The 19,110-nt window shown below is 39.8% G+C and overlaps 1 protein-coding gene across 5 annotated transcripts in view; it reads right to left on the reverse strand.

Annotated features, from left to right (window-relative positions):
- The window catches only part of Kcnip4 (potassium voltage-gated channel interacting protein 4), a 1,098,278-nt gene that overhangs the window by 196,820 nt on the left and 882,348 nt on the right, over positions 1-19,110 (reverse strand). The window contains exon 1 of one of the 5 annotated variants that reach the window (XM_021161804.2): positions 6,828-7,336. The exons of the other annotated variants lie outside the window; for them this stretch is intronic. Within the exon in view, the coding sequence (XP_021017463.1) occupies positions 6,828-6,939 (112 nt within the window). The 5' untranslated portion in view covers positions 6,940-7,336. Of the gene's footprint in view, positions 1-6,827; positions 7,337-19,110 lie in introns of those variants that run through there. 5 annotated transcript variants of the gene reach the window in all.

The raw sequence follows: 19,110 nt of genomic DNA on the forward strand, positions 1-19,110 counted from the left end.
TGAATAACTCAGTGGCTGTTGAATTGTGGTCGTTGGACAAGCAGTATCAGTGAAGAAACCATCACAAACGCAAGGACTAGGACATCACCATGACCAGTAGCTAGCCTGGCATAGTTTGTGTTGGTTTTCTCATGAGGAATGTAGACACTAAACAGGATATGAATATCAGAGTCTAGTGATATATCTCCACGGCTATAAGAAGACCACCCTGACTAAACCACCAACCAAAGAGTATAGGACCCATGGCTGCAGCTACATATGTAGCAGAGGATGACCTTATCTGGCATCAGTGGGAGGGGAGGCCTTTGGTCCTGTGGAGGCTTGATGCCCAGCATAGGTGGATACTAGAGTGGTGAGGCAGAGGTAGATGAGTGGGTGGAGAAGAACTCTCATAGAGGTAAATGGAAGGACGGATGGGTTCATGGAGGAGATTTTGGGAAGGGGGATATCATTTGAAGTGTAAATGAATGAACTGAGGTAAAAACAGAATCTTTCAATCAGGAAAGTATGAGTGTTCATTTACCCAACAAATAGCCATCTCTTCGTTATTAATTACAGTTTTCACTTTTGTTCACTTTTCATTTCTTGTGGATGAGATTAAGAAAACTTGTAGGAGATTCATTCTGTCTTCCTACCAAAGTACAGTACAGACCAATGCATTACTTCCTAAAACCCTCTTCAAAGGTTCTCACTACAGACTCCAACCCCATTAGTATTTTCTAATACCCTCTTTAACAAGATGTGCTACATTTCCTGTCGTGCACCACATCTTCCTCCAGTGAACAATGACCTCCCTCAAATTATTCATCCACAGGTATGTTTCCCCTGATGCTCTCTACTGTTGCAAGGAACTGAGTGGTAGAAATTCTTGGTTTCTATATTTACCCTCATCCTTCAGTAAAGGCTACAGCTCTTCTCTAGAGAATGGGATGGGAAATGCTCTCTGAAAATGGGTAAAATGGAAACAGTTCCAAGGCAAATGAGTCTGGAATAGTCTGCCAAGTCCACCTGGTATTTAACTACTTCACAGACCTATTCATTGTTCATGTCAATATTTATTGTTCTTTAACCATCAAAAGAGAGCTTAAGAAGTTGCCATTTATAAGTATTTATAACTGATATTTCTATCTTTCACACCAGTGTCTACCTGTTAAAAATCTTAAATCTTTTAAGTCCTGAGGTTCCAAATATTACCGCCTTCATTCAAGCACCCCTTCACTCAGAAATCTAGCAACCAGAAGAGGGCAGGAGAACTCTTGTCATTCTCTAAAAGATTTGCTTTTTTTTTGTACAGCAAGACATTTTTTCATCTTGCCAAAGTTGTTCATGAGCCATTTATTCTCTAAGCAATTTGAAAGATTCTTCAGGACATGGAAATATCCTGCTGTCTTCAATTCCCCTCCACACAGTAGGTGCTTCGTGCATATATGTTAAACTGCAGCTATAAATCTAAAAATGCTTTCCACTTTACAGAAATGAATGGGTTGCTTTCCCATCCAAATCAAAGTCCATCTGAGTCAGGAGTCTGCAGCTCACAGCTAGATATTTCAGCTCAAATTATATCCTAGGTTCTAAAGTTTCACAAATTTAATGTGTGAGGGATTTTGTTATGAGATCTCACTATCAGAAAAATAAATCATCAAAATTGTAATCAGTTAATCCACAATTTTGAGGTTGCCATGGACACTTGAAAGTGACATTGGAAGTCTTGAATTGCACTCAGTGCAGAAAGCAAATTATACTCATGCTATTGGTGTGTGTGTGTGTGTGTGTGTGTGTGTGTGTGTGTGTGTAAAATTGTGCTAAACACTGTGGATGATCAAAACCAAGGAGAAATAAGTCTGTGTCAACTCTTCACACATTCTTCTTGTTGTTCCAGGAACCCCATATGGTGCACCAGGTCCCTGTGCTTCCACCACAATGTTATGTCACCCATTGCCTTATATATAGTACTTGCTTAAGCACCTTCCTTGCATATAAATTTGATAGGTCTCTCTTTATCAATAGCAAGAAAGCTTAAAGGAAACTCTACCTTGCCCAACTTTGAATGTTTCTGAATCTTCCATTTGGATTTAGCTACAATCTGCATGGAAGATCTTGCTTGGGTAGATTTACCATGATATAGTACATGATATATTACAATGTGTTTACCTGGATCTCTAGTTTCAAGTAAGAGTTCATTAAGGGGAAAGGTGATCTTCTACTAGTCTTAATCCTGGGGATCATACAGAACACATAATGTAGATAATCAAGAAATAATGAATGACACAATTGCTGAAACCCGTATGTCCTAATACAAGTCATTTTTAAAACAGGCTGAGGCAAAAGTGGCTTACCATTGGGTTTCTCTACTTCCTTATAGAAGGTCCTGAAAGATGTCAGATTTATCTATTAGAAATTTTCAGCCTCTCCTCCATTAAACTGTTATACCAAGGATGATGAGCTGAGTCTTCAACGTTTCTTATCTCATACGTAAGATATTTAAGACCAAGTTTCCTTGAAATGAAAGAAGTGCTGTTTATAACAGCTGCAGGCCACAGATATTGCATTAATTGGGAATTTCTTCAGTAACTGGAAATTGAAGGCCAGCTCTGAACTTTTTTTTTTGGTAGAAAAAATTCTATGGGCTTTTATCTTCTCTCTCATGTGAATTATAAATCGTTTAGCTAGCTCCTCTGTTCTGAATAGACTTTTACCTATTCTCTCTATAATCTCTGTGAATTATTTGTTATCCTCTATTATTTCTTCAAAGTTAGAGTCAATGGCTCTTCGGGAATAGGGGATATGTATAACTGGAACCAATGTTAGGTAACCTTATCATCTCCAGCTCAATGTGCTATAAGCAGTCCTTTCCTAATTCCATGTAAATCACCCGTCATCTGGGCTTGGGAATCCAGCCTTAGCTCTTTGCTCAAACAGCAATTCTTTTCCCTCATTCTCCAACTTGAGAATTTGTATTCATTCTTCTGTTGAGGGACATCTGGGTTCTTTCCAGCTTCTGGCTATTATAAATAAGGCTGCTATGAACATAGTGGAGCATGTGTCCTTATTACCAGTTGGAACATCTTCTGGTATATGCCCAGGAGAGGTATTGCTGGATCTTCTGGTAATACTATGTCCAATTTTCTGAGAAACCACCAGACTGATTTCCCCTTTTAGGTGCTGTGCAGTAGGTCCCCCTGCCCCCCCACCCCAGCCTGCCCCATGCCTTATCTTTTCCTGAAAAAAAACTCCCAAAGAGCTCTTTAAAAATTCCCACCACATTTTCTGCCTCAAAGGAATATTGCTTAGGTTTATACCCAGAATTGGGTTTCTTTTTATCTTCTTTATGATTTTGCTACTACATTGTAAGATTCTCTGAGGGAGTCTTCCATCCGTTTTCACTTTCAGCATCCTGTCATCTCAATCAAAACTCAACAGAGGACAATAAACATCCAACATTAAGAATGCAATATGATATCAACGACATACTAAAGTTCGAGATTATACCCATTTTACATTTTAACTATTTCTTTTCTTTGTGAGTGGCCAAGTCTAAAACCTCTAATAATTATATTAATACTTCATTACTTATGTTATTATTTTATTGCATAAATGTTTCACATGTATGCATACCTGTGTACCACCTTCATGCATGGTGTGCCCTGGAAGGTTAGAAATACATTTTAGAATTTCAGACAGTTCTGAGCTAGTAGGTGGATGTTGTGAATAAGCCTGGTCCTCTGAAAGAGCAGTTGGTACTCTTATCCATGGAGCCATCTCTCCAAATTCCATTATTGGTACACAACCTTCAGATTCCTAAATAGTGCATTGAAATGGGATATTTTTAACTTTTTCAAAATTGAAAGACTATTTTAAAAAGAAGAATAGTATCTCAACAATTGCATCTATGACTGACCCTCACAAATTAGATATATTATGAGCCATTTTATTTGTATTATAATCTCAGTGAATGATTTGAAATTTGCATTGGCATATCCATTGTCTGCTGTTTTGTTTTGTTTTGTTTTGTTATGATTTGTGTTGGTTTGGTTTGGTTTTTGAGACAGGATCTTTCTATGTAGCTCTGGCTGTCCTGGAACTTGCTGTGGAGATCAGGCTGAACTTGAACTTGGAGAAATTTGCCAGCCCAGGCATGTGCCACCATAGCAGTACTTCTCTGCTTTTAAGTATTTACGGGTACAAAGAATGAATATGGTATCTTATGGCTCTAATTTTAGCCACTTTTTTCCTTGATCCACAACTTGGCTGGTAATTATAAAGGCCAGTCAGTTCTATCTTTGCTTAGCAATTGTCATATTCTGAAGAAGTCTATGTAGGAAGCCCCAGTTACAGCTGTCATATTTTTCCTGAGTCTCATCATCACTGGACTCTGTATGGATTTATCATTCATTATCATGGGATATAAGCCAATGATGATAAAATTTGATGCAGAATTTAGAAAGATGCTTAGGCGACCATTTGGTGTGTTGTCCTAATCTGTCGTGAGGGCCAGGAGTTTTAGCATGCTTGGATCCCATGCTTAGGTTGGGATCCAAGCCTTGTATGAATCAGTTGGCTGCTGCATGATCATATTTTCTTTGGGTATGTTTCTCCCTGATGATTTAATAAGTCTTAGGAGCCAATTCAAGACTAGAAAAGTCTCCCTGTGAATGTTTTTATTTATTCTCTTTACATTCATTAGAAGAGGGCATTACACTAACAGAAATTGTGGTAAGAAAAGCATTCTGTAGCACTCAGAAGTGTTTCACTTTGGTCTTCTTTCTGCTCCCAGATGATTTGGTTTTTGCCAACTCATGCACCTCTTCATAACTTCATTCATTATCTATATAAACTGAGTGTTGGATTGGACTAACATCAGTTAAGACTTATTGCAGAACAAAAGGATTGATCCATACCAAATGAATTTGGGTCTTATGTTATATATAGTGGCATTGTACATAATCAAGGCTTCTTCACTGAATTCAAATTTACCTCAGATTACTATACATCACACACAATATATATAAATATATAGGTATAATTATGTTTTATGAGTCCATAGAAAGACTTAAGTATATGTATCGCTATAACTTGGATATCCACCTTAAGGCTGTCATTTCAAATCAACTCAAAATATATTGACTCTATTAGGAAAAGTTAAGTTTATAATTTTATAAGCATAATTCTGAAGCTCAAATTTAAAGTGTTAGTGCCAACACACTAATTTAATTGATTTAAAATCCGAATCATTGCCAGGGCCTTTAGCTTGAGAATTTCAATTGTAAACTTTCTATAATATGATTGACAATGATAGAAGAACTACTTAATGTCTTACAGTGTTATGAAGGTTGATATTCCCCGAATATTTCCATGGTGCTTCTCTGCTTGGGTACCCAGCTTTAAACTAAGACCCCTTGGTCATAATATGGTGACTCTGAGGACACCACATCCAGAGAACAAAAACTAATAGCTAACTAACATGATATCAATGCATATTACTCTAAGTTCAGAATTTGAAATTATTCTATTTGTATTTAAATAAGACATATTAGTCTATTGAGTCAGAATTTTGAGAGAGAATTAAAACTTATTTAACATAATGAAAATTTTACTTATGCAATGTTTTTCCATTAGAAGTTTAATAGAATTAGCAAACCAACTTCTCGCCTAAAAACTTTGGAAAGATTTTGGCTTAACAATATTATTGAACCTATTTTGTAGGGGGTATTCTACGGTTTTGCTATACTGATAAATATTAACATACTATGAGAAACAGCATGTGTAATGGATATAAGGGGGAGTGATGTCATTTTATCAGTCAGAGCCTTGAAGTTAGAATGATTATGCTACAGCGTGGAAAATTAAATATTCCTATGTCCCTTATCATATACCATGTGAGAGGTGACTTCCTGTAGCTCAGCATACATATAGCTGGAAGAAATATGAGCAAGAATCCTGGCATCTATATTCTTTCATTTGAGGAGAAAAAAAATGAGAGCTTGTATAAAGAATTAGTATCAGTTGGTTTAAGTTAAAGTATGTTATTTCAAAGTATGCTATTCAGTAAATATCTCATATTTGAATGTGTGTACATGTGTGCTTGTATAAGTAGGTGTGTGTATGTATGTACATGTATGTATATATACATGCATGAATATTCAAATAATATAAGCAAAGTTAATCAACTTTTTTCTTTGAGTAGCCAGTATCTCAATAATAAAATTGACTTTTGAATAACAAAGGTGAGATTCTTATCAGATAAAATATCAGAAGCATTGGCTATCCTGTGTGCTGTTCCCTGTTCAGGAGACAAATGATTAAGGTGGCTCACTGGGGAATGTAAATGAAACACATGCAAATTAAATCTTTAACACACCGTTTTGCTGAGCACCCATTAACTCCATTTTACACCATTTTATATCATAATGAAGGACCCAGTTCCACCCCAGCAACTCCTGACAAATGACAGGCAAACACAACATTTCCCTCACAATTCAAAACTCCTTCAGAGGGAGAGATCACTAATGAACTCAAGGTGTGGTAGTCAAAATGAACTTGACAACCAAAAGCAAGCACTCACGATGACACATTTAACCCATAAACAACCCTATACCCAAATAATTGGTTTCGAACAGAAAGAGGAGACTACAAGATCCTTCCCTCCCAACATCAGCTTTCCAGGTAAACAGAAATGAACTGTCCAGGTGCTAGGCTGCTCTCTGTGTCAAGCATGCATATTTTAAAACTTTTGCTTTGGACATTAAGCCTTTGCAACTTCTGCAGCATTTGTATCCAGTTCGGAACCAGACCTGACCAAGCGCACAGACTGGGAGCGACCACTTTACCTTCCGAAAAATCAATCAGTCCCAGCAAATGAAGCAGCTTCAGAGACGCACATATAATCACAACAATACCCACTGTTTGCAGTCCTTCCGACTCCCACTCTAGAGTCAGCATCCTCTATGCTCTCAGAGCATCCCAGCCTCCGGACCCCTTTGGTGTGGAGGGAGTTAATTAGAGAATCCGAGCAATGTCTGGCTTGGAACAAAGACTTGCCAGGGGGGAAAGTGAGCAGCGGCTCCTCACTGAAGAACAGAGCCAAGCGGTTGGCCCCCCGGGGTGAGGACAGACCTGGGCTAAAGTCCAGCCTCTCATGCTGATGCTTGCATTTGCTTGGAGGGGCTCAGTTCAGCCAAAGCGCATCCAGGCTCCAGACCCTGCTCTGCAGCCGGCAGGTGGGTGTTCTGAGTTCAGAGCTGAGGGAGAAACATCTGTTGGAGAACAGAGACTTTGCAGGGTCCAAGAAGAAGGGACACTCCCAAGGAACTTGCCCCGGAGAGATAGTACTCCACCCGCTGATGATGCCAGGCTGGGCAGGGCTGTGTGAGCTAGTTTGCTGCCTGGGAAGCTCAAGTGTTCCTTTTCAGCTACAGTCGCTGCTTTTGCTTCCCAGAGCTTCCTCTGGGAAAAGGCTCAGCCTGCTCTCTGGATACAGATACGGATATGGATATGGGGTGGGGGTGGGGGTGGGGGTGGAAAGGGAGTTTTAGTGAGGGGTTGGTGTCAAAGTCCCTGAGACTGCTTCATGTTTTGTGGAGAAAACTACAATAGCAAAAACACACCAGTGAGTATGCAGCCAAGATCAAGCAAGCCAACTTAGCTCTTTCACTCTCTCCAGCTGTTCTGGTCCCTAAGCAAACCACAGAATGGCCCACGAGTCTTCAGGATTACAAAGCACCAGGGATAAAGGGCAGAACAGACCACGTAAGGGTCAAATTAAGTAATTTGCTTCTGGGAGGGTGGTCATCACTCCCAAGTCTAGTCTCAGTTTCTGCTAAGCAAAGTTTCACAAACTTCCTTAATAGTTAAAAAAAAAAAAATCATGGGGCTTGCTTAAGAGAAGGAAAAAAAAAAGGCAAGTTCTCCTCTTAGGTATCTAATTCAGAACACCTGGGGAATGTGCTGTAACTCAGGTAATTCCAGTCAACAGGAAATCCTACTCTGCACTTTGTTCCCAGGGGTCCTATCACTATCCTGCCCCAAAGGAGTCCAAAGAGGCAACTTCGAGGGAATGTCCAGGAATCTGGGCCATGCCAGGACCACAGTGGCTTAATCAGTTAGTAACTTTTCTCCACTCTGCCAAATCCCAGGCCAGAAATGCTGATGCCAATGCAAAGAGAATCAAGATAGACACTGGGGACACCTGTAGCTCCCTGGGATCCAGGAAGGCTTCCCAGTCTTATCTAGGAACTCACTCTCTGCCTCTATATTCTATGAACTTCTGCAAGACACTCAACTTGTTTGAAAGCATTTTCATTGTTGAATTTAGTGTCTACATACCTCAATTAAAGTTCTCAACTTAAAGGGAATTGTAGGAAATACATCTGGCTCTAACAAGCTAATTTTCTAAGCTCTTACTATGGGCTCAACCGTATTACAAAATAACAAGAATTCACTTACTCCACACAGCTCAGTGAGGTAGGCATTATGATCATCTTCATTTTACAGGCTAAGACACAGAAGTTTACTTGCTTGACAAGTTGCAGGCATCACGCCTGCAGAGCAATAGGTATCCATCCAGTTTCTCCCTTAGTGTTTTTCTAGCTGTCACTATCAGTTCTGAATAGTACCCTAGTGACAAGTTGAGACATAATTCTCATCCTATCATTTGGGAACATTTTAGTAGGAGATAAAGCATCGGGAGGAGGTGATTGCAGTGGCCTATGCAATAAAGATCTCTGTTAGATGCAATGGGAACACAGGTCAGTTATGCTTCGGGTAAATGAGTTCTAGTGCCAAGAGCTTTATAAAAGAGGCAAGCATTGAGAATGACAAGAGTTTTCATCAATAACTAGGAATAGTGTGTCAGACATACTTGCATTATCCAGTCTTGGAATAAATCGTGGCTTTCCTTGGAGGGAATATAAGCCTCAGTTCTGACAGTTTAAACAGAAATACCACAGCCTTCTTGTCTGACTGCTATAAAACTTAGCTTGTAACATGTAGATCTGGGCATAGTCCCTGGTGTCTTTGGTCCTCCTTGGGACTTGCGGAATTACTATGGAATGCAAACTCACGGGATGAAGGATTTCTTTGGGTGAAGTAGCTGGTCATGTTGCTCCTTCCCTGGGTCCTACTCTTTATCCCAGGAAGACTTGGAAGACTTGCTGCTCATTACCTTAGTCTCAGTGATATTTTTATTTTCTGGGCACCAAGAACATACCCAAGTAACATGGCCATCTCTTATAAGGGTATATTTCATTTTGTGTGAGATTCTTTTTTTTAATATTTTTTATTACATATTTTCCTCAATTACATTTCCAATGCTATCCCAAAAGTCCCCCATACCGCCCCCCACTTCCCTACCCACCCATTCCCATTCTTTTGGCCCTGGCATTCCCCTATATTGGGGCATATAAAGTTTGCAAGTCCAATGGGCCTCTCTTTCCAGTGATGGCCGACTAGGCCATCTTTCGATACATATGCAGCTAGAGACACCATTGTGTGAGATTCTTAAAAGAAATATCTATCTGCACAACCACTTTCTACCCATGCATTGTAAAAAAAAAAAAAAAAAAAAGTAAAAGCCAGTGGCACAGAGATTGTTATTTTCACAAAGTTACATTAATCAAGGGTAACACCAGGATGTGAAAGATACTCATTCAACAGCTAACAGCAATCAATACTTGTAAGAATTGTGCCAGGCACTGCTATAAACCTTGTCCCTTCATAAATCCTATTATCCATTTTGTTACTCTGGTCTCAGAAAGGAAATTCAGGATTTAATAGTTGAATAGTTTTTCTGAGATATTATTAATAATATTTGGAAGAATTGAAATTTAACCACAGATATCATAGGTCCCATGTCATATACCATGTCCTACATACTTTGCCCTTCCCTACTCCACTCCCTCTATATCATGGTGACCATATTGGGCTCTGGTACAGGACTGTGAAGTGGAAAATATTGACAAACAACTTTAGGAAGGGGTATGGTCACATCAGTGAACAGGTCGGAGAGAAAGAGCTTAGAATGGACTTCCACCTTATGATATTGGCCCATTGTGATCCTGTAAGCTCTCAAAGGAGGTGATTTACTGAACTGCAAAATTGATTATTTCCTTTTATTTGGCTGCAGCTTCAATTTGAGATCTTACCAGTGGCAATGCCTAATCAATTTCATTTCTTTGCTACTTCTTAAAATGTTATCTGCTATCACTTGTAGTAAATCTGCCAAGGGTTTATAGCAATACATCCTATATACACTTGAATGCACATAAATACACAACAGAGTGCAGTATGGGAGGAAAAAATGTTTTTAGAGATGTATTTGCTGTCACATGTGCCAATTCTACTGTTTCTCAAACATAAACAAGATTAGAATGTACTTATTACTCATTAAGTTTAAAACAATAATTGATAGTGTAGCAGTTGACCTCTTTGATATATGTCACGTTGGCATACAGATTATTTTGAGCTGGAGGTAACTAAGATATGGAAGATATATCAAAAGCTTGGTGCCTTCCACTTTTAGTCTAAAGACAAAGAATAAAATCATAAATTCCTCTTTGGCAGGCATTCTCCCTCTACTGTGCAGCACTCAGCTGGGCATATACAACCCTAAATTGTCATTATTTTTCACCATGTATTTTACTCTCTTTAATTCACCACCCCTAAAAGAACAGATACATTTCTTTTTGACACTTCTTCATAATCTTTTACTCTGTCATCCGATGGCATATGATCTGCAAAGTGTGACCTTTAAAATATGCTTCTCCCATATCTATACATATTACAAGTGTTAATAAACCCTGTTAATGTGTCTTGTTACTCTAATTTTCCGGTCCAGCTAATAAATATTAGGGAGATGGAGAAAATATGTCTGTCCCTGCCCACCTGCACAAGCCTTTAGAAATAATTAATACTAAAAATACAGATGCAGGAGTCGGCGGGATGACTAAGTGGTTAAGAGTGGTTGCTGCTTTGTGGATGACCTCGATTCAGTTCCCAGAATTACATGGCATTTCCGAGCTGTCCGTGCCTCCAGGTCCAGGTGATCTTACCATTTTTCTCTGGCCTCTTTTGGCACCAGCTATGCATCAGATATCCATACCCAATGAGGGGGGAAACACTCATCCCCATAAAATGCATAAATCTTTAAAAAATAAAGATATTAAAAAAAAAAAGGCAGAAGCCAGGTGTGTTGGCCTATACCTTTAATCCCAGCACTCAGGAGATAGAGGCAGGCATATCTCTGAGTTCAAGGCCAGTGTGGTCTACAGAGTGAGTTCCAGGATAGTAACACAGAGAAACCCTGTCTAAAAAAAAAAAAAAAAAAAAAGAAAAGAAAGAAAGACAAAGGAGACAGAATATACTCCTTAGTGACCCAAGGATGCAAGTATAGAACAAGATGGAAGTTCATCAAAATTCTGTTTGCTTTAATACAGGTAAAACTAGGACGGCACACTAAGAAGTTAAAGAGAAATGAGATTCTAAAATAAAAATGTATTCTCTGTTCATTGGAGCTAAGGAAAGTAAGTCATAAGCATGTCTGGCATTATCAGGAAGGTTTCAATTAAGAAAGAGGCCTAACATAGTTCTTTATGAAGGAGTTTGAGAGTCATAGAGCCTTCCATTAAAGGAGAAAGGGTATCCCCAAACTTGATCAAACTGGACATTTGCTAAAAGATGCCCCTTAACATCAGAACCCAAATGAGCAAGCAACTGGACAAGGTCACCATGTGATTCTTAGAAGGGTTTTTAAATTTGTTTGTTTCGTGATAATAGAAACTGTTTGGCCTCATGTGTCCTTTATTCTACAGGAAGTTACTTCTCCGTTTTGAGAGATGGCATATTCCTCTGTCTTGCAATTCCTAGGTTACACTGAGGACCTTCTTGAACAGGCTCCATGGGAACTATCTGGTCAAACAGGACTCTGTATATTTCACTTATCACAGGGATCAGTCTGAAAGGCTGGTGAATGTGTCCTGAATGGATTTTTTTTTAAATGCATATGGATGTCCATTTAACAATTAAGCAACACAACATTCCTGCTTGAGTGCTCTCTTTAATCCATAAGGCTGATTACATTTTAAGGTAGGAAAGTGAGGGGAAACTTCTTCCTATCTTAAACTTGCAGCTGTATTGCACAATGTATTATCATAATAGTTCCTAGGTGTGTTATAATCAGAGCATGTGGATTATGTAATCTCCATAAAGTAAATTATCAAGTTATTAAGATGTACAATTAAAAGTTTTTATTAGAAGATAAACGAACTTCTGGTGACATACAACTTGTTGTTCCCTCCCTTTCCCCCTACTTCCTTCTTGTTCTCCCTCCCTCTACTGCCTCTCCTCATTTAGGTTTTTCCTTTTCCTCTCCTTTCTGACTTTAGTTGTATCTTGGTTCCAGGTTCATTTTTCTCCTCTGCCATGCCATTTCTTGTCTCTTTTGATAGCCCTCTACGTGTGGCCTCTCTATCAAAGCTGCTACATGCCACCTCATTAGTTTCACTTATGGCAGAAAGAAAGTCTCCAAGATAATAATTATCTTCTGACTTCCTCTAATATAATTAATATATGAATAACACTGAGACCCTTCTAATTGACATATATTGTACTCTGTGCATTATGCAAAACCCCTCTATGAGATGCTATACTATTTGATAGAGACAGTTAATATAATAATATTAACCCTTATAGATGGAGACATAGAAGCTTAAGTAACTGTCCTAATATTCTATACCTGATACAGAGGAGCTGGCCCTAGCCAATGGATCCCTCCCTAGAGATGTAGCAACTGTGCATGTGAGTGATGAGTGATTGTGTTAACCTTTCTATTTCAAATAACTTTTGAAATTTTAAAAATTAATCATAATCTCATTGCACAAAGATAAACAAATTTTAACATGTCATTGGTCTTCAGAAAGGGAAGGTATGCCCCTAATGTCACCCTGAAACAAATATGTTTATTCCTTCCTGAGAGCAAGATTGGATGGAAAATAAGAAAGAAATGCCTTAAGAAAGAGACAGGCTTAAAACTGAAGGGGTTTGTAACCCCATAAGAAGAACAATAATATCAACCAACTGAATCCCACAGAGCTCCCAGGAACTAAACCACCAACCAAAGAGTACACATGGAGTGACCCATTGCTCCAGCCACATATGTAGCAGAGGATGGCCTTGTTGGGCATCAGTAGGAGAAGAGGCCCTTGTTCCTGTGAAGGCTTGATGCCCCAGTGTAGGTGAATACCAGGGATGGAAAGTGGGAGTGTGGGGGTGAGTGGGAGAAACACCCTCCTAGAAGCAGGAGGAGGGTGGATGGGATAGGGGATTTCCAGAGGGGAAACCAGGAAAGGGGATAACATTTGAAATGTAAATAAGGAAAATATCCAATAAAAGAAAGAAAAAAAAAAAAAAAAAGAAAGGGGCTCGAAATAGACAGGATGGAACGAAGCTTAAAGGTAAAGGAACGGAGAGGAGAGTGAAGAAAGGGAAGGGAGGCATGTAAGAAAAGAAAGAACCTATCCTATGACTGCCTCTTTGAGACATTCAAGAACATGAAAGTAAAAGGGGGGGGGGGGCTTGCCATGGGCTTAAGCAACTCACAGATCACTCAGCTGTGGTTTAAGACAGGAAAAAACAGGGACTACAGAAATGGCAAGGTATATATTTCTCTTGAATCAATTCCCCTTCCTTGCCCCACTGGTGGTTAGAGTCCTTATAGCAACACACAGAGAATCTGTTCAGTTTGGCTGTCTGAGCAGCGGCGGCCTCGCATGGCCTTTAGAAAGGAGCAGATGCTTTTAAAAACAGGATGGCCAGCATCTCCATGGACACGCGCTATCCCTGCTGGGTTTAGTCCTACCTTCTAGGTCTGCTCTTAGCGGAGGCACAGTCCCACTCACCGAGGCCTGGCTAACTAGATTCATCATGGCCGTGCCATCAGTTTGATTTTCTCAGTTTTTCCGTGCAGGATGCTCAGAGCCGGAAGAGTGTTCTTAACACTGCATTAGCCTATCCCTTGCACTAGAGCAAGGCTTTGGGAAATGAAACCCAGCAAGCGTAGCTTTAAGTGTATTCTAAGTCTGCAGAGAGACTGAGCGGTGTTGTTCATTACTCTTTGTTTTATAGACTTGTAAGAACTTTTCAGAATGAATACTTTGCAAAGGCCTCAACATTCCTTTCTTAAAGTGTTTCTAAATCCCTTTGTTTTCCTTGTTCTCTTTCTCAACCTCCTTCCCTCCCTTGCTTTCCCCTGCCATCTCCGTTGGCAGTAAGCATGCAAGCATGTGCGCAGACAAACATGTTATTTCTGAGATCATTTTCCTGTTCGGCTGTGTCAGAATGAAGGAGACCCATGAGTCACATAACTCTCTCTCAGAGCTCACCTTTTCCATTCATGGGAAACTGGAACTCTGAACAGATGAATGCTTATGGAAGACCCAGTGGGATGCAGGAAGTGGGTCATGCTCATGGCTGCCGTGAGTTCTCTAAGAGTGAGTTTACTGAGCAAGATCTGATAGCAAGGAAGCATAACGATGTCTTTGGCCCTCTTTCTCCTATGTTTTTCAACAGGAATTAAAATGTGTATGCAAGCAGGAAAGAAATGTATATACCATAGAAGTATGAAATTCTAATTAGAATATCAGAGAAATCGCCGCTCCCCCAAAAGAAGGCATGGGAAGTGGCCATAAAAGACAGACTACTATTACTTATTTCTCTTTTACTGCTTTTGAATGCTGTTTCAACTGTCTTTGAATCAGAACTGTCAATAGATAAAGGGATTCCATTGTGAAGTAGCAGCTAGTGATACTGGAGTACATATGAATGCATGTTTTTAAGGAAATGGACCAAGTCTTACTTTTTAAAAAAAAATTACTCATTTTTATTTTATGTATATTGACTATATTTCCTTCATGCGTGTTTGCGTATCACATGCATTCAGTGAGTGCAGTGGCCAGAAGAGGGTGTTGGATACACTGGAATTGGAGTTACAGATGGTTGCTAACTGTCATGTGAGTGCTGGGAATTGAACTTGTGTCCTCTGGAAGAGCATCAAGTGTTCTTCAGTTGCAGCTATCTCTCAGAGTCTACCCCATGTCTTCATTTTAAAATGAACCAAGCAAGGAAAAAAATGTGTCCTACCTCTCAACTTCAAACACGGAAGCTGAAAGGACCTTTTTCTCCTTGACCTATCTGTGTAATGTATCTCCTACAACTAGCCTCACATCTGATCTCTCTGTTTGCTTGTTTTCTGTGAGTGTAATGTGAGTATACAACTGAATAATGTTATGTCCATTTCCTCTTGTTACAAGAACAAATTACTGCAAGTTTTGTTGCTTAGAATAACTCAGGTTCATTATCTTACAGGTCTGAAGCCGGAGTTTGAACTGCTATTCCTGGGTAAAACCCTACTGATGGTGTCCTGCTCAAAGCAAGCATTCACTTTATTTTTCTAGTGTATGGATGCCATAGCCAGTCTTGGCTTTGGGTGGTATTCATGGTCAATGCCCAAGTCTTTTCCACATGGTATCATCACTGTGACATAAACTCTTCTGCCTCCCTATGTACTATATTTGCTATTAATTAGGTCTTCTTAAAGGATATAGTACTTCCTTTATGATCACTGACTGACAATTTTAAATTCACCTGCAAACCTAAGTACCCTTTACCTATGACCTAAAGTATCCCCATGTTCTAGAAATTCAGATATAGATATCTTTAGGGGATTTTTATTCTTTATACAGAGTGGTGATCTCAAAATTATTTCGATATGAAATAATTTTAAAAGAAAGAAGTCTAACATAAAACTGGTACATATTTACCCTATTGCATTAGGAGAAAGAAAGCCTATTGGGAAAACTCTGCATCAAGAGGTGTGTGTGTGTATGTGTGTGTATGTGTGTGTATCTGTGTGTGTGCATGTGTATATGATATAAAAAAGATTTGTCTCCCAGAAGGAAAGGCCAGTTTTAATTACACATTCTATAACTGAACTTTCAATATGTAGACTTCAAGATATTAGGAAAAGAACCCTTCATCATTTAGAAAGGATACATGTTAATACTCAGAAAGAAGATCATGCTAGTGCTCAGACTTAATTGAAAAAAAAAAGTCCAGGAGTATACTAAATTTCAGGAAGGTTCCCTGAGTGGTGCAGAAGCGTAACCACATTCCTCCTTATGCAGTATCTGGGAGGTTTGCAGATGCCAGTGGAGGCAGAGTTATTTCTTAGCTGGAAAAAGAGCACTGTCATCTAACACCCCCAATTAACTGTCTCAAACAAGCTAGGATGGATAAAACTACAACTGAGCACTGCTTGCTCTTCAGCTATAGAGGTTTCTAGTTCACGCTAAATGTACAGTGTAGAGAGATAGTTCAGTAGGTAAGTTTGTCTGCTGTGCAGAAATAAGGATCTGTGTTTGAAACACAACAACTGCATAACGATTGTTAGGCACATGAGTGCATATCTGCACCTTGCTGGCCAGCCAACATAGCAGAAACTATGAGCTTCTAGTTCAGTGAAGGATCCTGTCTAATATGAGTAGTGTTATAGGAGACACCTTGGATCTTCCTTTGCTGTCATGATGTATGAACCTCATGTGCATGCATACAAACCTACAAGCACAGACACTCACATGTTCATGCCTACCACATTCATCTAAGTGTGAGCCAGCCCTAGGCTATGAACCCTAAGCTTTTTCAAGTGGTCAGAGAACTCTCCTTAGAGACAGTATGCATCATTCTCAGAATACCACCTTTAAATGGGTTGAGCTAAAAATCAGGTCTAGGAGGGGTGGTCTCTGGATGGCCTTTCCTTCAGTCTCTGCTCTACAGTTTGTCCCCACATTTCCTTTAGATAGGAACAATTCTGGGTTAAATTTTTTGAGGTGGGTGTGTGGGAGGCCCCATCCCTTAACTGAAAGCCATCCCATCTTATCTGCAGAAATCAAACTCTGACACTATGGCTGATGCCAAGAAATGCTTGCTGACAGGAGGCTAGTATAGCTGTCCCCTGAGAGGCTCTGCAAGGAACTGACCAATACAGATGAAAATACAGCCAACCATTGGACTGAGCCTGGGGATCCCAATGGAAGAGTTAAGGTAGGGACTGAAGGGGATGAAGAGGATTGCAACCCCATAGGAAGAACAACAGCATCAACAAACCGGACTTCTCAGAGCTCCTAGGGACTTAACCACCATCAAAGATTAAACACCAAGGGACCCATGACTCCAGCTGCATATGTAGCAGAGGATGGCCTTATCTGGCATCAAAGGGAAGGAAGACCTTTGTTCCTATAGAGGCTTGATATCCCAGCATAAGGGAATGCTAGAGCAATGAGGCAGGAATGGGTGGTTGAGTGGGAGAGCAGCCTCATAGAGGCAAGGAGGAAGGGGGATGGGATGGGGGTTTTAGGGAGGGGAAACCTGGAAGAGGGTCAATGTTTGAAATATAAATAAATAAAATAACCAATAAAGAATGTGAAAAAATCAGATCTAACTTCTTGTTGGCATCTACACTTACCAGTGCTATTAGGGTAGTTTTACCTGTGTTTGTACTTTCACAGGCTCTGTCTTCTGTCTTATAGCAGTCTATTTTAAAAAGAGAACATTGGAGCTATGGAGGTTTGTTTTATTCAGGTCAACAACAGCAGGAAAAAAAAACTGAGTTTAATAGGCAGGAATTTTGGCTCCCTCTACATGTTTTGTTTTTTTTGTTTTTTTTGTTTTAAATTTCATTCTTTCTTTATTTTTTCCCTTCTCTGGTGTGTATGAGCTTTTTAACCTGTTGGGTGCTATGGTGCTTTATAACAAGAGACAGGTAAAGTCTCCACAGTTTTGTCAGGGAAACAGATAGGTGCAGTCACAGCATTAAAGGCAGGACAGTGGATGATAGGTCCTCTACTTCTCAGAACAACCTTTAGGATCTCCCCAGAATCCAGATAGGTGCTCATTCTAGCGTACCCATTTTTTCAAATGAGGAAGTGGTGACTTGGAACAGTTAAGATATTCATCACACAGGTGGGAAGTAGAAGAGCAAGCTGGGAATCTCCTCTGTGAGGAGAGCCTGTTCTCAGAGCCCAAGCCAGAGTCATACTGGGTCATCAGCCTCAAATATCTCTTGGACACTCCACCTTCAGGAAGTCAGAGTCTAGCAAATACAACTGTGTTGTTCAGTCTCTGTGGAAAGCTCTTTAGGTGCAGGTGGTACCTAAGAATCATCCACATCCCTAAGGCTTTCCTCTCTCACTGACTGACTCTGTCTCCCTTCATGTATGCCTTCAGTCATTCCTTGGAACATCAGAGCAACCCAGACTCAATTTATTTCAAGGGCAAGATACTAAAGGGCAGAAAATAAGACCATAAAGTTTAGAGGATGGAAGTTGGAAGTTGAGCACATAAAGAAGGATTGGTATATATAAAGGTGTGTGTGTGTGTATCTGTATACGACACACTGCTGGCTCTAAGGTTAGTGTACATGTCCAAGTCTGTACAGTGGGGTTTCAGAGGCAGCATAGGAGCAGGAAAGGTGGGAGATGGACTTCAATCAGAGTATATGAAGTTAGAGTTTGACCAAGAATGACAGCTTCCCTCTAATAAGTTAATCATCCTTTTTTCAAATTTCGCTTATACAGCAGAACACGTAAAGCATCCTAGTACGGTGGCTCCACCTCAAAATTCTAGCCTGCATGGTATCACTTCTTCCCAACATGCCATCATGACCCTTGCTGTGTTCCAGAACTACATGTGGCAAGCTGCCTTGTAACAAATACCTGATTGTCTACACAGTCACACCTGTACAGTCTTTTTTACAGCAGCCAAGTCGATGTGAATGTTCTTTATGTAAATTTCCTCCCCATAGTTCTGTGGTAGTTTTTAATGGAACACAGGACACCCATTATGTTCAGAGTCATTTTTAGGGATGTTTTAGACAACTTTTAACCACCTATAATGTAGTCTCTCTCCATGTATACTTTAGGTTTTGGAGTTAATCAAGTTGTCTGCTTTTTCTTTTTCCTCTTTTCCTCTTTCTTTCCTTTCCTCTTTCCTTTCCTCTTTCCTTTCCTCTTTCCTTTCCTCTTTCCTTTCCTCTTTCCTTTCCTCTTTCCTTTCCTCTTTCCTTTC

This window comes from Mus caroli, chromosome 5, assembly GCF_900094665.2.
Source record: "Mus caroli chromosome 5, CAROLI_EIJ_v1.1, whole genome shotgun sequence".
Taxonomy (NCBI): domain Eukaryota; kingdom Metazoa; phylum Chordata; class Mammalia; order Rodentia; family Muridae; genus Mus; species Mus caroli.